General features: G+C 35.8%; 2 protein-coding genes and 1 pseudogene across 2 annotated transcripts; 2 read left to right on the plus strand and 1 right to left on the minus strand.

Annotated features, from left to right (window-relative positions):
- Positions 1–1,087: 1,087 nt before the first annotated feature.
- LOC146957796 (putative glycosyltransferase At3g07620) lies at positions 1,088–4,452 on the plus strand. Its single transcript, XM_085739067.1, has 5 exons — positions 1,088–1,211; positions 1,326–1,934; positions 2,037–2,167; positions 2,685–3,018; positions 3,688–4,452. The coding sequence occupies exons 2-5, from the start codon at positions 1,407–1,409 to the stop codon at positions 4,354–4,356; spliced, it is 1,662 nt and encodes a 553-aa protein (XP_085595193.1). The 5' UTR covers positions 1,088–1,211; positions 1,326–1,406; the 3' UTR covers positions 4,357–4,452.
- Positions 4,453–5,450: 998 nt separating this feature from the next.
- LOC146957797 (PKS-NRPS hybrid synthetase cheA-like) lies at positions 5,451–11,081 on the minus strand (annotated as a pseudogene).
- A 141-nt stretch (positions 11,082–11,222) lies between these two features.
- On the plus strand, positions 11,223–14,118 carry LOC146957798 (beta-phenylalanine coenzyme A ligase-like). Its single transcript, XM_085739172.1, has 4 exons — positions 11,223–12,842; positions 13,001–13,068; positions 13,147–13,249; positions 13,608–14,118. Exons 1-4 carry the CDS (start codon positions 11,427–11,429, stop codon positions 13,731–13,733), a joined length of 1,713 nt encoding a protein of 570 aa, XP_085595298.1. The 5' UTR covers positions 11,223–11,426; the 3' UTR covers positions 13,734–14,118.
- The last annotated feature ends 112 nt before the right edge of the window (positions 14,119–14,230 follow it).

Genomic DNA, 14,230 nt, shown 5'->3' on the forward strand with positions numbered 1-14,230 from the left:
TGAAAATATATTCATTTGGAGAGACCAGGTTTGATTTTTGGGCGGAATTATTCTTGATCTTATTATATTTACTTCACGGTCAAACTCAGGATTAATTGACCGTTTTCTTATAAAAATAAGAGGGATAACACAAAAAAATATGGTTCAAACAAAAATTGTATATCGAAAGATCATAGGAGTAATTTTTAAAAAAAAGTCAAACTAGTCCACCAAAATTAGTATAAGGGAGAACCGAACTCAAGAAGTAGCACATTTCATAGGAGTGATTTTTTTTTAAGAAGTCAAACTAGTCTACCGAAATTAGCATCTAGGATAATCGAACTCAAGACCTTGAGAGTAGCACATTTCAAGGTCCTAAGTCAACACGACCAGATCAACTCAAATGAGTTAAATATCATACGAGTATTAATATACCATACATATATAGCACATATATTTCTTTCATTATGGGGTATTTAGGCTTCATAGCAAACATCACATAAGGTTACAAAGAAACATCAATCTTATTCAAGATTTAAAATGATATTTACACAAACTACTATTAACAAAATCCTCGGTCAGAATCTAAAACACAACTAGTTGAACGAATAATCTAATCATATGTGTCAATCGCAATTTGTACTTTGGTTGTATAATTGCCATACTTCTCGTCAATTGGACAATATATGCAAAAAAAATAAAAAATAGACCGGAGAGCCAATTTGATCTCTTACTATTTTCTCGCGATCCAACTTAATCTTCTATAAAAATATAATTTATGGCATTTTTAAATTAATGACAAATTAGTTTCTATGTTATAATGAGTCGAAATTGCTCGTATAAAAATGGTAGAGGCTATTTATATATTAACTTTTATAAAAAAAATAAATTAGATCTAGTTAGGACTTAAGTTCATGAGGAGAGGCCAACCCAAAAGATTAGTTCAATAGGTAAGAGAACATTATGGTTTAAGTATCACATCAAGCACTTTGACATACTCGATGTGAGACTTCTAACAGATCGCTAAGACTTGCCTTCGTGAGTTTAATTCAATTGATAAAGACAATGCATAATATATGCGAACCTCGGACAAAAAAAAAAAAAAAAAGTTGATGATACTTGAAAACACCACAACTCTATTGACTGAGATGCTTACCAAATTAACAACAACCAACGTCAGCAAAGATCCATACACGAAGAACAAAAATCCAATGCTATGTTCAATTCCTATGGTAAATGTTTATCTATGCATTATTCAGTAACTTGGGTTTACTTTATTTTCTTGTAAACTTCATTTCTTTTGCTTCCTCTAACTATATGTAACTTCATTTAATCACCTTTTTCAGGTTTTTTCCGACAATATTGCAATGACGAGTGTTTTTGTTTAGTTTGAAGTAACCAACCATTTCAGTTTTGTGTGAAAACAAATGGGTATATCATTTTATGTCAGATTAAGACATCTCTTACTTGTTCTTGTCTTTGTTGCTACTATACTTGTTTTTCAATCTTATTGGAAAACATTTTCTCTATTGGATGTTTCTAGTAGATTCATTGGAAACAATGTTACTTTTCAATCTAATTCAAGAAAAGGAGAAATCTTTAGAAGTAAGAGTTTTGAAGTGGAAAATTATGAAAAACAAATTCACATTTTCAATCAAAAAATACTGCTTCATGATTCTACACAAAAGGTTAGAGAATTTGATGGAAAACACCAGGGAAAAGAGATTCCTTCAAAGGGAACAAAAGTTCTGAATGCAGATTGGAGCATTTATCATGATAATGTAAAAAAATCTTCAAATGGAAGTGGAATACAAAGTATGGAAATTGACCCTCAAAATGGGGGAAAACCTCAGCAACTGAAAGCTTCTTTGTTAAATTCTTCGACCACGATGCAGCCAACTTCATTAACACAACTGAACTCTCAATTGATTCACAGTTTTAATTCGTCTTCTATGGTATGAACTATGAAGTTCAGTTTTTGTTGTTCTAACGTATGATTGAATCAGTGTTGAATATGTATGTAATTCTAATTTTCGCATATTATGTATTGATGATAGAAGCCAAAGTGGTCTTCGCAACGTGACCGTGAACTCTTATCTGCAAAACTAGAGATTGAAAATGCAAATGTCTTATTGAACTCTTCAGGACTCCATGCACCTGTTTACCGAGAAGTTTCCAAATTTTCAAGGTATACTGACAGTTGTTCAATTTCTTAGATGTTAGATGTATACGATTGCATTGTAAATTATTCTTTTTTCATTCTTATACTCTCAGATCTGTATTGCAAGTTGTCCTTTTTTTTTTTTGTTAGTATGTTCAATAGATTTGGCTCAATTTTGGAAATTTCTATCGTGAATTTCAAGAAGTCGTTTGTTATTTAGGGTCTGTTTGAATTGACTTATTTGAGCTCATATACTCGCATGAACACTTGTGAGACTGTTGGGAGAGCTTATAGAAACAGCTTATAGCATGGCTTGTCCGCAAGTTGTTTTCAGTTTATTTCAGTAAACTCTCCATTATAGCTTATATGAAAATAGCTTAAATTTATCTTTTGTTAGATTTCATCTATGCTAGCAATGAATATGATGTGGACATTATTCCATTTGTTGACTTGGAAACCCCAAATGTTCCTATTAATCAGTTCATACATAGGTATGTGTTCTTTCAATAGATAATTGAAATGCATTTGTACATTTGTTCTTCAGGAGTTATGAACTGATGGAGCGCAAGCTCAAAGTTTATATCTATAGAGAAGGAGAAAAACCAATATTTCATCAACCAAAGATGAGAGGACTTTATGCCTCAGAGGGATGGTTTATGAAATTGATGGAGGGAAGTAAAAGATTCATTGTGAAGGATCCGAAGAAAGCTCATTTATTTTACCTTCCGTTCAGTTCGCAAATGCTAAGGGCCAATCTTTCTGACAATAAGAAGATGGAGCAGTACCTTGACAAATATGTGAATATAATTGCTGGAAAATATCGTTTCTGGAACAGAACTGGAGGAGCAGACCATTTTCTCGTTGCCTGTCATGATTGGGTGCGCTTCTGATACATCACTTTGCTTACTATTTATACAACATAAGGTTCTTATTTTATCCTTATACAAAATGCTTTTAAGCTATGGGCATTTATCAATTAGGAAATCTGATCAGTTACCGTATAATGGTATTGATCAAACTTAAAACAAGGTGGCTCAAACAACTAGCATATAGTTTGAGGAAATGGATTCCCTGTTGTAACTGTGTCAAGTAGTTGGAGATCTCGCCTGTCTTATCGAAATCAATGTCGAGGTCATTTAGAATTATTACTGATTGTGTAGTTTGAGCCATCTTATATACCAAGATTCATTACTGCGTGGAACTTTTAGTGTAGGGAATTTAAGTATGTCATGTTTCTAGAATGATTGGCAAAATTTACCACTAGTATAGTTGTGCAAATACATAATTTACTAAGTCGGGGAATACTATTCAGGCCAAAATCCCCATATCATCATAATGTAATAATGTAAAGTCCCTTTACATGACTGAGTGTGATGCAAATTAAAAGCAAATTTGACTTTTTTTTAGGGTAATTTTAGATTAGTGCTTATGTACCTTGTCAAATCACTATATGCGGCCTCAATGATATGTTGCATCACATTGACTTTTTTTTAGGCTGCATTGCATTTTTTTGCAATACTAACACTATGTGATGCATGAAACTGCAGGCTTCCCGAATCACTAGGCAACCAATGAAAAATTGTATTAGGTCTCTTTGCAATGCTAATGTTGCTAAAGGATTCCAAATAGGAAAGGATACTACTCTACCTGTTACATACATACATTCTGTGATGAATCCACTAAGAAAAATTGCAGGTAAACACCCTTCAGAAAGGACTATACTAGCCTTTTTCGCAGGAAGCATGCACGGTTATCTCCGTCCAATCCTACTAAAACATTGGGAGAACAAAGAACCTGACTTGAAAATTTTTGGCGCCATGGCACGTGATGCGGAAGGTAAAAGAATTTATATGGACTACATGAATAGTAGCAAATATTGCATATGTGCTAGAGGTTATGAAGTTCACTCACCAAGAATAGTTGAGGCCATATTTTCCGAGTGTGTGCCGGTGATCATATCAGATAATTATGTGCCTCCTTTCTTTGAGGTTTTGAAATGGGAATCATTTTCGGTATTTGTTCCTGAAAGGGATGTCCCTAATCTTAGAAGCATACTTCTCTCAATCACAGAAGAGAAGTATTTGGCATTGCATTTGGGAGTAAAGAAGGTTCAACAGCATTTCCTGTGGCATAAAGTTCCTGTTAAGTATGACTTATTTCATATGATTCTTCACTCTATTTGGAACAATAGACTATCTCACATTAGACTCAAGTAATGATACCAATGATGTAAACAAGTTGTGTGCAACTAGAAGATGTAAATAGATATATGTATATTTGTTTTGTTAATTTCTATGATGTTTATTCATTTATCTGAGAGTTACTTTTACACCTCTATGATTTATAATGCACCCTATCCAGAAGTACACTTATAGACGAAAAAAAAAATAGTTTTCATTCGGATTTTACCCATCCGGAAAACAAAATAATGGTATTTGTTTATCCAGGTTTACCGTTTACACATATGTTAGGGTTGGGACTTGGGAAGCACTCTTATCTTTAATCTTCAAGAAGCATAAACGACTCATGTGTTATTTAAGTATAATTTGCTTTACTTTTCATGTCATTGGTTTCTATTATTTAGTAATGGCCATTACGTTCTTTAGATTATTAACCAATTAGCTTACCATTATGCCAAAAAATTGAAGCAGTGGACTCACGCCTTTGAAAACAAGGTGCAATTCATCAACGAGGGTTACTTTTTAAGCCCCCCGAAAGTTAAAAAAAAAAAATTTGAAAATTGTGCTCCGAACTCTATCTACCGGAAGTGGAAGTGTAAGTGTTAGAAAAGCAAATTTGAAAATCTGCATCCGGTATATACATTCCGGAGGAGCAAAATGTGGAATATGAAAAGAAAGTTGCTTTTCTGACATAGAATACTTCCTATTGACACATGGAAATGACCAAAATACCCCTAGCGGTTGTTAACTGCCGCTAGGAAACACGCCGGCTGTTAACTGCCGCTGGTACCCAGCGGTTGTTAACTACCGCTCACACCAGTTACAGAACCAGTGCAGTCTGTAACTGGTTTTGCCCAGGAAATGTGTCATGTTTGACCTGTAATTTCAAACGGCAATTCCGGAGGAAATCAAACCGAAACAACAACATCCAGCAATCATAAACATCAACATTTAATAGTTTATCAATTATTTGGTTACATTACACCAAACCGATAATGCGTTAACGTTTAACAATTGTTTGAAATTCATCAAATTTTTCACATTATGCAAAACATTACACGTAATGTACATTAATTACTAATAAATGCGAAACTCAAATATATTGATATACATATAAATAGTTAAAGGTTAGTTACATTATATCACCCAAAAAATTGGTCATTACATTATATATCCAAAAAAATACGTCGGCGCGTATCAACCAAAAAACGGATTAACACCGGCCAAAAAGTGTCACATTTCATCTAATAAAAGCAAATCATCTAAATGTTCCAGAACATCTTCAAATTCGGTGTTTGCTTTAACCGGAGTGTCATCAAACATAATTGGATTGTCTTCATTTGTTGGCTCCTTTGGTGGAACCGGTCTCTCTTTGAGCTCAATGTCCATGAGTGTTTGGAAACGATCCTGTTGATCCAAAAATTCATCCTCCCATGTTGCCGCCTCTTCGCTCCTGTGATTTCTCCACTCCGTGCATGTTGGAGGTAGTGGGCAACCATCTTTTAATGAAAGAAGGACAAAATGATCTGGGATTAGACCAAGGTAAATCATGTTACTTTTCGGGTTAACCGGAGGCCGTCCTCTAAGTGGGAAAAAAGTCTCGGAGATGTAGTTTTTCCATGTAGTCATCTCTAACACCGGCCTATTGTAACATGATGCAACGATGTGTCCCATATCCGGCAATGTCAACCATTTGTCGGGAGGTGCAAAGCTACTAGGATTTTTGGGAGGATACAATCCATCCAAGATGTAGTTGTAACGGTTCTCGCTCGCATACACCTCAATGTATTTGCTCCTATGCTCTTTCAACTCTTGAATAAGTGCTCTCCGCACCATAACATGACTTTCTTGCGTCAAACCCAAGGCTTCCGCTATAGCCCTAAACCCACAATGACCGTCACCAATAACATCCACAACTCTCTCAATGTATGGTATCATGAATTTTGGCATGTAATACATAGGATTGGATGGATCATAACTTGTTGAAACCAAGCTAGGCTTAGGAACCGGAACCGGAGAAATGCCAATGCGAGCACCTTTCCTTTTAGTTTGTGAAGATTTTTTCCGTGGTGAAGATTGACTTTCCGGATGTTGAGAATCAATAGTCTCCCACGTAGATGGGATCCTACCACGTGTGGTTTTGATTTTTTTGGGAGCTCCTTTGGTTGCCACCTTTCTTGGAGGTGGTGACAACATTGTGGTCTCCGGAAACGCTAACAACCGCAAAGCCTCTTTGATTTCTAGTTTCATTTGGAACGGAACTCTTTGGAGACGTTCTTGGATACCATGCCACTCCTCCGCGACCGAAAACAAATCTTCATTACTTTGTTCTTCACCCATGTACAATTATGCCAATGCGGGTGTATCTCATCCAATCGAATGGGCATGTTGTGACGGATTTTCATAGCAATGAAGCATGCACAAGGTAGGTCATACGACGTCCTTTGAACACAACCACAAGTTTTCTTCTCAATGCACAAGGTTCTCCTAGCACGCTCTTCTTCCACAAAAATAAAATTCATGGCTTGTCTAGACACATGACCACCCAACCCGGAGTACAAAGTGACATCTTTGTATCGATGTTCCAAGACCGTAACGCTCCTACCAAACGATGATTGTATCTCCCCAAATTGGTTTGCCAACATCTCATCTATTTTATGCCAACAAGTACCCAAATCACCCTTGAAGGTGGACAAATATTCCTTCACCACACCATGAGCTCCTTCAAATCTATTCGTGGTCCTACACCCAAGATGTAACACAAGGTCCGTCCATGCCCTCACTAGCTTGTCCTTGAAAGGCTTCAAAATGGTTTCTTGAACATAGTGAAGAAAGTTTGGATGATCCTTACAAGCATCTTGGAATTCCACTAGATTACCCGCATATAACTCTTGAGTAGGAGATTCAACCAATTTTTCCCATGCATCAAATATGGTATCAACCAACTTACTATGCTTCTCCTCGTCGACAATCTTCTTTTGGCCATCCACCACAACAACGTTTTGTTTAACTTTGCAATCGGTGATGATTCTTGATCTAACATTTTTGCCAACATGGAAATAACAAAGTATTGCACTACTACTGGGGAGAACATTGTTTACGGCATTCATCATACCCGTGTCCCTGTCGGTCACTACCACCTTAGGCATATCGCTATTTGGTCCAAGAAGTTTAAGCAACATTTGCAAAGCCCAAGTAAAGTTATCCTCCTTCTCCCTAGTCATAAATGCAAAACCAACCGAATATGTCAAATAGGTTGAGGTGACTCCAACTATTTCAAACAATGGCATCCTATACAAGTTGGTTTTGTACGTGGAATCCATTATCAAAACAGTAGGAAAAGTGTTAAACAACTTTACCGAAGTTGGATGAGTCCAAAATATGTCTTGAACGGTTTGACTCTCCTTTTTTTCTCTTACGTAATAAGCATATCCATTCTCTTCCAACTTTGTGATTAGATATTGCATCTCCGTCAAGTCACCCCTTTTTGCCTTTTTGAATTTATGACGTTCATTGTAGACTTGCTTGATATTTGTCATGGACTCTTTCCTTTTATTCCTCAAGTTTGTCAAAATATTTTTTGGTTTCACCGAAGAATCGGTCAAGTCATGTACAAGCTTCTTGTCATCCTCCGTTAATCTTCCGGCAAGAAGGTGCCCTGCTACATACGGAACCATCTCATGGTTGTGAATGCCATTAAGAAGGGCCAATTTCCAAGCATTGTCTTCCCTAACGACATATCCACGCACCTTGAACAAACACCCACACTTTCTTGATCCAATTGTTTCATTCTTCACTTTTGTCTTCGGTACTTTGTGCTCGCCGCTTCGTTTACAAACCAACTCCAACATAGCATTTCTTCCTTCACAAGATCTCCTAATGATAACTGTAAATCCAGCCCTATTTGCTTGTCGACGGACCCAACCGAGTAATTCGTTTTTATCTTTCCATGTGTCTTGGGTTGAAAAGAAATGAGCCGTGTCCACATCGGAATTGACGCTTGAAGCCTCAACTTTAACGGAGACTTCGACCTTAGCGGGAGCTTCAACCTTAATGGAATCGACATTATCTATAAATAAACAACAAAAAAGTTACTTATTTGACAAGGAATAAGAAAGTTGCTTTTTCTCAACATTATCTATAAATAAACAACATACAATTACTAAACTAATTAATAAACATCTATCTAATATCATATATTAACATAAACAAACAAAAAAAAAGAAAAAAAAATGGAAAAAACACTGTTTTCACAGTGGCTGCACTTAGAAAATTTTGAAAATTTTTCAAAGTGTCCAGCGACAGTTAACAGCCGCTCACTGCCAGCGGTAGTTAACTGCCGCTACAACGCGTGTCAGAATAAAAAAAAACCAGAAAAATCAATCAAATGCAATTGATTTTAACGTTGTAATATCTGTTCTTTGATGCATTTTGTGTGTAGAAACGTCTTAGCAATCGATCAGCAATGATTTGGAGGCATGATTTTAACACAAAAATTTTGAAATGGGATTTTTTTTGGGTATGGTTTTGGTGAAAAAAGTTGATGAATGAATAGGTGAGGTAGGGGTTTCTGGTTTTGGGGGGAAAGACACCAGCGGTAGTTAACAACCGCTGGCTCCCAGCGGCAGTTAACAGCCAGCGTATCTTCCAGCGGCAGTTAACTACCGCCAGGGGCTTTAAAGTCATTTATTTCCATGTGTCAATTGGAAGTATTCCTTGTCAAAAAAGCAACTCTCATATGAAAATGAACTGCCGGATTTTATGTACCGGAGGCTTTGATTTTTTAACCAAGGTCAATTTGGTATTTTTAGGGGGCCTAAAGAGATATTGGGGGGCCTAAAAAACAATCTTCTTCATCAATAATACTTGCATAACATATCCAAAACAATTGTTTTTGTTTTGATAAAGTAAATGAAATTTAACTTTGTCCCTAAAATATATGAAAATCTATCAATTTAATCGATGCTAGTTTAATAAAAGAGACTAAATAGACGGATTTTACATGCTTTTGGAACTATATCATATTTACATAACTTAGACCAAGTGGGGTTATTGAATCTGCCATTCAACATGTTTAGACCATTGGAGAGGGGTTATTGAATATGAGCTGGAGGAAAGAGATGGTGAATATATTCAACATGTTGAAGCTGCTGCCAAAGGGATGACGTGGAGCGTTTCCATTAGCTGAGGCTGGCTCGTGGGGAACACGCACAGACAATGGAGTGTGAAGCAGCAGGCGCAGATAAAGAAAGTTGGTGAGAGAATAAGTTCTGACATGTGTTTGTTGCTTATTGGCTCTATGGATATTTTTTTATCTTAATAATTTGAATGAGAAATAAAATGTGGTGGGGTAGAGTGTTGAATGAAAAACCATTGGAGAGGTAAAAATTGAATGGGTGTTGAATTAAGAGAGAGAAAATGATGTGGAGTGTTAGGAATTGAAAAAATGGGTGTTGGAAGAAAAAAAACCATTGTACATGGTCTTAGGACTAGATTGTTTCAAAAAAAATAAAATAACTTAGGACTAGATTGAAAAGGGTGCGTTAGTTTAAAACTAAAATGATGATTTATTCATTTCTTTTTACTAATGTGTAAGACGGTGACATTTAATTGAGTAAAAGAAAGGTGATATTCAATGTGGTCCCATGAAAAAGAAGATCATCAACGTTCTTATATATTTAGTTGAAAAATAATACTATTCCTCTATGATATCACCATAGAAAAATCGATTCGTCTCTATCATTTAATTTTCTAAATAGTAAATCAATGACTAATTAAAACATACTTCATCCGATCACTATTACAAGCAAAAATCAATATTTTAGGTTCATTCATTAAATGATGTATTTGGTCAATATTATAGACCAAATACATCATTTAATGAATGAACCTAAAAAATTGATTTTTGCTTATAATTGTGATCGGAGGGAGTATATTAGATATTGGCCATTTAATTTTCACTCTCAAGAGTAACCTTTTACGGAAAATAACAACGGACATCTTATTCCGAGGAAAATATAAAAAAAGAAAAAGTGTTTGATTAATCATTTAATTCCTGAAAAAAAAAACAGTAGTTACCCCAATTTCGAAAATTAAAAAGTAGCTACCCTCAATTAGTAGGATGTGAATTTGTCCCGTCTCTATATCCTCTTTGAGAGAATTGATTGAGTAAATTGAGGATCCATGATCGTCGTGTGTTTATAGATGCGTGCTAATATAACTATTTAATTTTGGAAAATGCTATTTATCTAGAAAAATAGCATCAAGAATTTTTCAAGACACATGTGGCAAGTTTTAATTGCATGATTTATTTGTCCACTTCCTATTTTTTAGCCACACCTCCTTGAATTGTGGCAAATAGTGCATTGTGATTGGCTACTCTTTATTCTTGAAGAATTCTTGATGTTTTTTTTCTTGATAAATAGCATTGCTCTTTAATTTTAGCACTAAAAGTTTACGATAGCATATTTTTTATATATAATTTTTTTTTTCAGTCCTTATATTTTTATTATATTGCGAAGTGATAAATCATCAGATAAACAAATTTAAGCTTCAGTGGATATGATTCAAGTATGCAATGCATGTACGTAATAATTCAATAATAATAAGGCTTAGAAACTTCAACAGAGATGGTGGTAGTTGATAATCAATGCATACTGCTTAGATTTAAAAGAACCCTTGCAACTCTCATCTTTCACATTTTCTAAGTTGAATGTGTAATCTCGAGGTTCAAAGAAGAAATTCCAAGACCTTGGCCCCATTTTCCGTACATTAGATTATTGTGATGACTTGACTATATTCTATGGTTGATGAAAAGAATATTCATTCATTTTTCAATTTATTTACTTGGCCTATGTACAGAACGTCAAGTATATATCTTCTAGCTACGTTTCACTCTCTTTGCCGGCCACAAAAATTTCAGGACTAAAATACAACTGTCTTACTAACCTTATACAACTGACATAGTAGTAGTTAACAATGTTAGTCCTAGTACTTTACGAAAAGAATCCTTGTATATACTATAGATGCTGTTTATGCTGCACCCTTATTTTGCCACAGCCACACTACATTAGCATTGACATATCTATCAATTTTGCAGGGAAAAAATGTCAGGAGAGGAAGTTTGGTCATCCGTTGAAGAAGAATCTGGTGAATCTCTGTCTCCATTTGATAACAGGAGCGGCTACGATCCAAGAACAGGAATTTACCATTCTCTTGTTAAGCTTGAAACCAAACATGAAATCCCAACAAAGCCAGATCTCAACACTGCAACTCTTGTGCTATCACAGTTCCCACAAGGAGATCTTGCTGATACAAGAATTGCATTCATTGACTTAAATACTAATCATAGTGTAACTTACGGTGAGATTCGTCGATCAGTTTACTCCCTTGCAACAGCTTTGTACCATGGACTTGAGATTAGAAAAGGCGACGTCGTGTTTTTATTGTCTCCAAACTCAATCTTGTACTCAACCATATGCTTAGCTGTGTTATCAGTTGGTGCAATTCTTACCACAGCCAACCCTCTCAATACTAAGTCAGAAATCGCGAAGCAAGTACATGATTCAGGTGCTAAACTAGCTATCTCAGCACCAGAAGAGTTACACAAATTGGTCCCAACTGGAGTTCCTACAATTCTCACCTCTGGGACATCTGATGGAAAGTTTTTATCAGTTGAAGAGTTAATAGAAGGCTGCTATGATTCACAAGAGTTGCCACATGTTCATGTGGAGCAATCAGACACTGCTGCTATACTTTACTCTTCAGGGACTACTGGAGTAAGCAAAGGTGTTGTTTTGACACATGCAAATCTCATAACCATAATGAAACTGCTCTGCTGGTCTGCTGATGTATCTACAGCACAAGACGATGTTTTCCTCGCCTTCATTCCAATGTTTCATGTCTATGGACTGATGTTCTTTGGATTTGGGTTGTTGTGTGTTGGTGTTACGACAGTTTTGATGCAAAAATATGATTTTCAAGCCATGCTTGTCGCTATCGAGAAGCACAAAGTTAATAACATACCAGCAGTGCCACCAGTTATCCACTCATTGGTGAAACATGCTAGCAAAGATGGCTGTGATTTGTCTAGCCTAAGAAGGGTTGGCTCAGGTGCTGCACCTTTGAGTAAGGAAATGTCACTGGAGTTCAGAAAGCTATTTCCTTGGGTTGAACTAAGGGCGGGTTATGGACTAACAGAAAGTTGTGGGGGAGCTACGTTTTTCGGGTCGGATAAAGATGCTAAAGCTCATCCAGAAGCATGTGGAAAGCTGATTCCAACTTTTTGTGCAAAAGTGATAGACATTGAAACAGGGAAGCCTTTGCCTCCACTCAAGGAAGGAGAGTTATGGTTGAAAAGCGGTGCTATTATGAAAGAATATCTAGGAAATATTGAGGCAACAACTGCAACAATTGATTCAGAAGGTTGGTTGAGGACAGGTGATCTTGGTTATATCGATGAGAATGGAATTGTCTACATAGTTGAACGAATAAAGGAGCTAATCAAGCACAAAGGGTATCAGGTATTCAAAGCCATAAATAGTTTCAGTTTCAATGGTGAAGTTTTGTTTCACTTAAGTTAAAATTAGAATATCAGTAAATTACTTTAATTCTAAGGTATCAAATTGAGTTTGGAACGGTTTTAGTTTTTATTAATACATATGTGGATTGCTTGTGTCAGGTAGCTCCTGCAGAACTGGAATCTGTGCTGCTAAGTCATCCCCTTATTGTTGATGCAGCAGTTATTCCGTACGATCCCCTCCGCCTATTTTCACTCTTATTTTCATTCTCTCTGTGACTTTCTTATGTGGACAAAAAATGTTGCAGGGTTGAAGATGAAGAAACTGGGCAGATACCAATGGCATATGTGGTGAGGGCAGCTGGTTCTCAACTATCAGAAGACCATGTCATTCAATTTGTTGCAGGCCAGGTAGGCCACTCTTGGCTCCTGATTTCATGCAGTAAAATAATCTGCAGTCATTGTAATCATTGTTGCTTAGTGGTTGGATGAAGATCAAACAATTCATATTTTAAGTTTGTATTTTAAACCTGATTATTTAAGTTAAATTTTAAATTCATATTCTGACTTCACCTAATTAGGTTTAAAATACAAAACTGAAATAAAAACCATATGACATTCATCCAACAATCTAGATGCAATAACTGCAGATATTTTACTTCATCAAGTCCATTTCTGCTTCTCTTAGCTCCTGCTTTCTCGTTTTCCTATAGTCATTTTAATTTCTCTCTCTTTATTTTTAAATTAAAATAAATCTGAGAATTTTCAGGTGGCTCCATATAAGAAAGTGAGAAGGGTGAGTTTTATTGACAGTATACCGAGGTCAGCTGCTGGCAAGATATTGCGAAAAGATCTTGTTTTGCAAAGCAAATACCAGCTTGTTTCTAAGTTGTGAGTAACTTGGGCATAACTACAGAATGTTTTACTTTTTCTTCAATTAATGAAGTGGAGTTCAAAGCGAGGAGAAGCCGCCTTATATCAGAAGGGGTAAAATGTTGTTTATAAGCCTAAAGAAATAAAGCTATGGTGTAATTGGAATGCATAGCTAATTTTGATAGTTCTGTATTCATGCACACTAAGAATTTCAATTTGTCAGTAAAACTTTGGTTTAGTATAAACTGAGTTGGTTTAGTGAAGAATACTGCTGCTTGTCATTTAAATTTGAATCTTGTACAGTTGTGAATTTTGTACTCTTGTGTTCTCGTTGAACAAATATGAAAACGAGCAACAAGCACAGAATGGTGGTCCAGATTTGAAATAAGTCAACAACAAATTTGAAAGGTTCGCTCCAACCTTAAATTATAGTGTTCGATTGTGCTTATAAAAAAAATAAATAATAATGGTGGATTGATTGCCTATGGGAGAAGAATGATGCTCGCTTTCATATTTTGT

This window comes from Medicago sativa, chromosome 1, assembly GCF_051527215.1.
Source record: "Medicago sativa cultivar Bolivia chromosome 1, Bolivia_mono, whole genome shotgun sequence".
In the NCBI taxonomy this organism is placed as follows: domain Eukaryota; kingdom Viridiplantae; phylum Streptophyta; class Magnoliopsida; order Fabales; family Fabaceae; genus Medicago; species Medicago sativa.

Coding starts and splice junctions, on each gene's coding strand:
- LOC146957796 (XM_085739067.1), top strand. CDS start 1,407: ATGGGTATATCATTTTATGTCAGATTAAGACATCTCTTACTTGTTCTT. Junction 1,935..2,036: donor GTTTTAATTCGTCTTCTATG/GTATGAACTATG, acceptor TATTGATGATAG/AAGCCAAAGTGGTCTTCGCA. Junction 2,168..2,684: donor GAAGTTTCCAAATTTTCAAG/GTATACTGACAG, acceptor TTTGTTCTTCAG/GAGTTATGAACTGATGGAGC.
- LOC146957798 (XM_085739172.1), top strand. CDS start 11,427: ATGTCAGGAGAGGAAGTTTGGTCATCCGTTGAAGAAGAATCTGGTGAA. Junction 13,069..13,146: donor GTTGATGCAGCAGTTATTCC/GTACGATCCCCT, acceptor AAAATGTTGCAG/GGTTGAAGATGAAGAAACTG. Junction 13,250..13,607: donor TTCAATTTGTTGCAGGCCAG/GTAGGCCACTCT, acceptor GAGAATTTTCAG/GTGGCTCCATATAAGAAAGT.